This window comes from Babylonia areolata, chromosome 3 (genome assembly GCF_041734735.1).
Source record: "Babylonia areolata isolate BAREFJ2019XMU chromosome 3, ASM4173473v1, whole genome shotgun sequence".
Lineage (NCBI taxonomy): Eukaryota > Metazoa > Mollusca > Gastropoda > Neogastropoda > Buccinidae > Babylonia > Babylonia areolata.
Window position 1 is genome coordinate 55,083,570 of NC_134878.1, and position 2,500 is coordinate 55,086,069.

The window sequence follows — 2,500 nt, forward strand, 5'->3', positions numbered from 1 at the left end:
TGACCTTGACAACACACTGTCCATGCAAAAAATTATCAGTCAGACATGTCAATCCTGCTACTGTCAATTGCGGCGCATCAATTCCATTCGGAAATATCTGTCCACCGACGCAGCATCTAGACTTGTCGTTTCTCTCATTCTCTTTCGCCTTGACTGCTCTATGTCTGGTTTGCCTGCTACATCCATTCAGTCTCTTCAGCGCATACAAAACTGCTGCCCGACTCGTCCTCAGAAAGAAAAGATCTGAGCACATCACTCCTCTTTTGCAACATCTCCATTGGCTCCCTGTCTCACACATAATAAAGTATAAGATCAGCACTCCATGTTATAAATGTATTCACAAATCTGCCCCTTCCTGTCTCTGTGGCTGCCTTCACTTGTATACTCCATCTTGCTCTCTACGATCGACTTCGGATACACTCTGTATACGCATACCCAGATTCAAACACTCCACTGTTGGCCGCCGTTCTTTCTCTGTCTCTGGACCTTGCGATTGGAATGAACTTCCTCTTTTGCTTCGACAGGTCTCCGCACTCAGCTCTTTCATGTCTGGCCTTAAAACCCACCTCTTCCCAAGATAGCCTCCCTTCCCTGCCTCTTCCTTGTCTTCAGTTTCTCCAGTTTTATAGTCATGCATGCGTGTGAATGACTGGTGCGAAAGCGCTTTGATTTGTCTCTGCACAAGATTCAGCGCTATATAAATATCATTATTATTATCGTTGTTTAGTACATGTGTAGGCCTATTGTTTCATGGGAGCTGTTTGGAGCCCACAGTTGGGGGAGTTTACTTATAAATATTATTTATAATAATGATAATAGTAATAATAATTATAGTTGTTGTTGTTATCATCATCATCATCGTTGTTGTTGCTGTTGTGTTGTTAGCATTAATATATTTGTTTAGGTGGGACTGTGCGGTAGCCAGAGCGGCCTGTGCCATTGTTGTTGGTTACCTGTCTTTTGGTAAGTCAGCTTTTTGGACTTTTTTAAATTTGTGTTGGGGGGTGGGGTTACAGTTTTCATCTGTAAAATATTCACGGTTAGTGTTGGAAAATAACACGGTGCAAGCGCAGGGGCGTATGAAACAGTCGACGTGACATAATACATGATCATGGTTTATGATGAATGTGTGTGTGTGTGTGTGTGTTTGTGTGTGTGTGTGTGAGCGTACGTCTGCGCGTGCGCGCGTGTATGTGTGTGTATTTGCGTGTATGCCTACGTATGTATTCCCTTCATTTCGAAGGGAAACAACTGCAAAGAGAGGTACCACTCTGTGTGGAGTAGCAAACATTGCTTTAATATTGTTTCTATTCATTTTGCTGCTTTTGACGGGAAAACCAACATCATCACCATCATCTCCATCACCACAGTCATCTTTTTCTTCACTATTATCGGCATTGTCGTTATCATCATCATCATTACCACCAGCAGCACTCATTGTGAGCAATTTTAACATTTGTTTGCCATTTGTTTCAGATTTTATCTTGATCACGGTCCATTACAAACATATGGGTGAAGTGGGGTTTTATTTCCATCATTCGGCGTCCATCTATGCTTACTACTTTGCTGTGGTGAGTCTGATCGTGTTTATAATTCTCACCTCAGTGTCCCCCGTGTATTCACATTGCAATGTCACCAGTATAACATCGTTAATAATGGTAAACTTTTTATCAGGGCCGGTGTGGTTTTAAGATGTTCATCTGTAATGTTATGGGAATGGTGTTTGTTTTGGCATGTACGGCTGATTATTTTTAACTTTGTCGCGCGCTTGTGAGCTGTACGCTATTGGTCATCCATCCTGGATGAGAACGGCTCCTAGCTTATGCTGGCTAGCATCACAGTGAATTTCAACAGGGGCATTGTCGTCGTAGTACTTGAGGACTGGGTGGCTGCAGCAGAGGCTTTTTAGTTTTGTGAATAATTGTTCATGACTTTGCTGCCAGTCAAACAAAACATCTTTTAGAGGGGCACTCTCTTCACTCAGATTCGGAATGAATTGGCTAAGGTATGTGACAAACCCCAGGAAGAGTCTGACATCATCTTTGTTTTCTGGAGCTGGCATTTCTTGTACAGCTTTCTGTTATTATTGACTGTGATAATTATAGGGGAATAACTTTGCTCAGCTGTGTTGGAAAACTATTCACTACAGTGTAGAATGCTAGACTGACTGATTATATCAATGTAAACAATATACTTTCAGTGGCCCAAGCAGGATTTAGACAGTCACATTCTACATTAGATCAAATGTTTGTTTTGAAATCACCAATTGATATTTCCTCCATGAAAAAGAAGAAACTTTACTGTTTAACTTCAGATTGTAGCTTGTGGCTCTTTCCACAACCTGCTTCAGTACTTGGTCATGATGTTCAGTGTCGTGGCTTGCGACCAGAATGTCATCCGTTTGTTGCATTCCTTCAGGTAATTGGTCCATGATCCGTTGGAACATTTCTGGGGCACAGGAGATTTCAAATTGGAGGCGCAGCCAGCTGTACCTTCCAAT

At 42.0% G+C, this 2,500-nt stretch overlaps 1 protein-coding gene across 3 annotated transcripts in view; it reads left to right on the forward strand.

Moving 5' to 3' along the window:
- LOC143280634 (TLC domain-containing protein 4-B-like) overlaps positions 1-2,500 on the forward strand; it is a 19,883-nt gene that overhangs the window by 10,492 nt on the left and 6,891 nt on the right. For all 3 annotated transcript variants that reach the window (XM_076585356.1, XM_076585358.1, XM_076585355.1), the window contains 2 exons: positions 905-963; positions 1,477-1,571. In XM_076585356.1, coding sequence (XP_076441471.1) covers positions 905-963; positions 1,477-1,571 — 154 coding nt within the window. The remainder of the gene's footprint in view (positions 1-904; positions 964-1,476; positions 1,572-2,500) is intronic.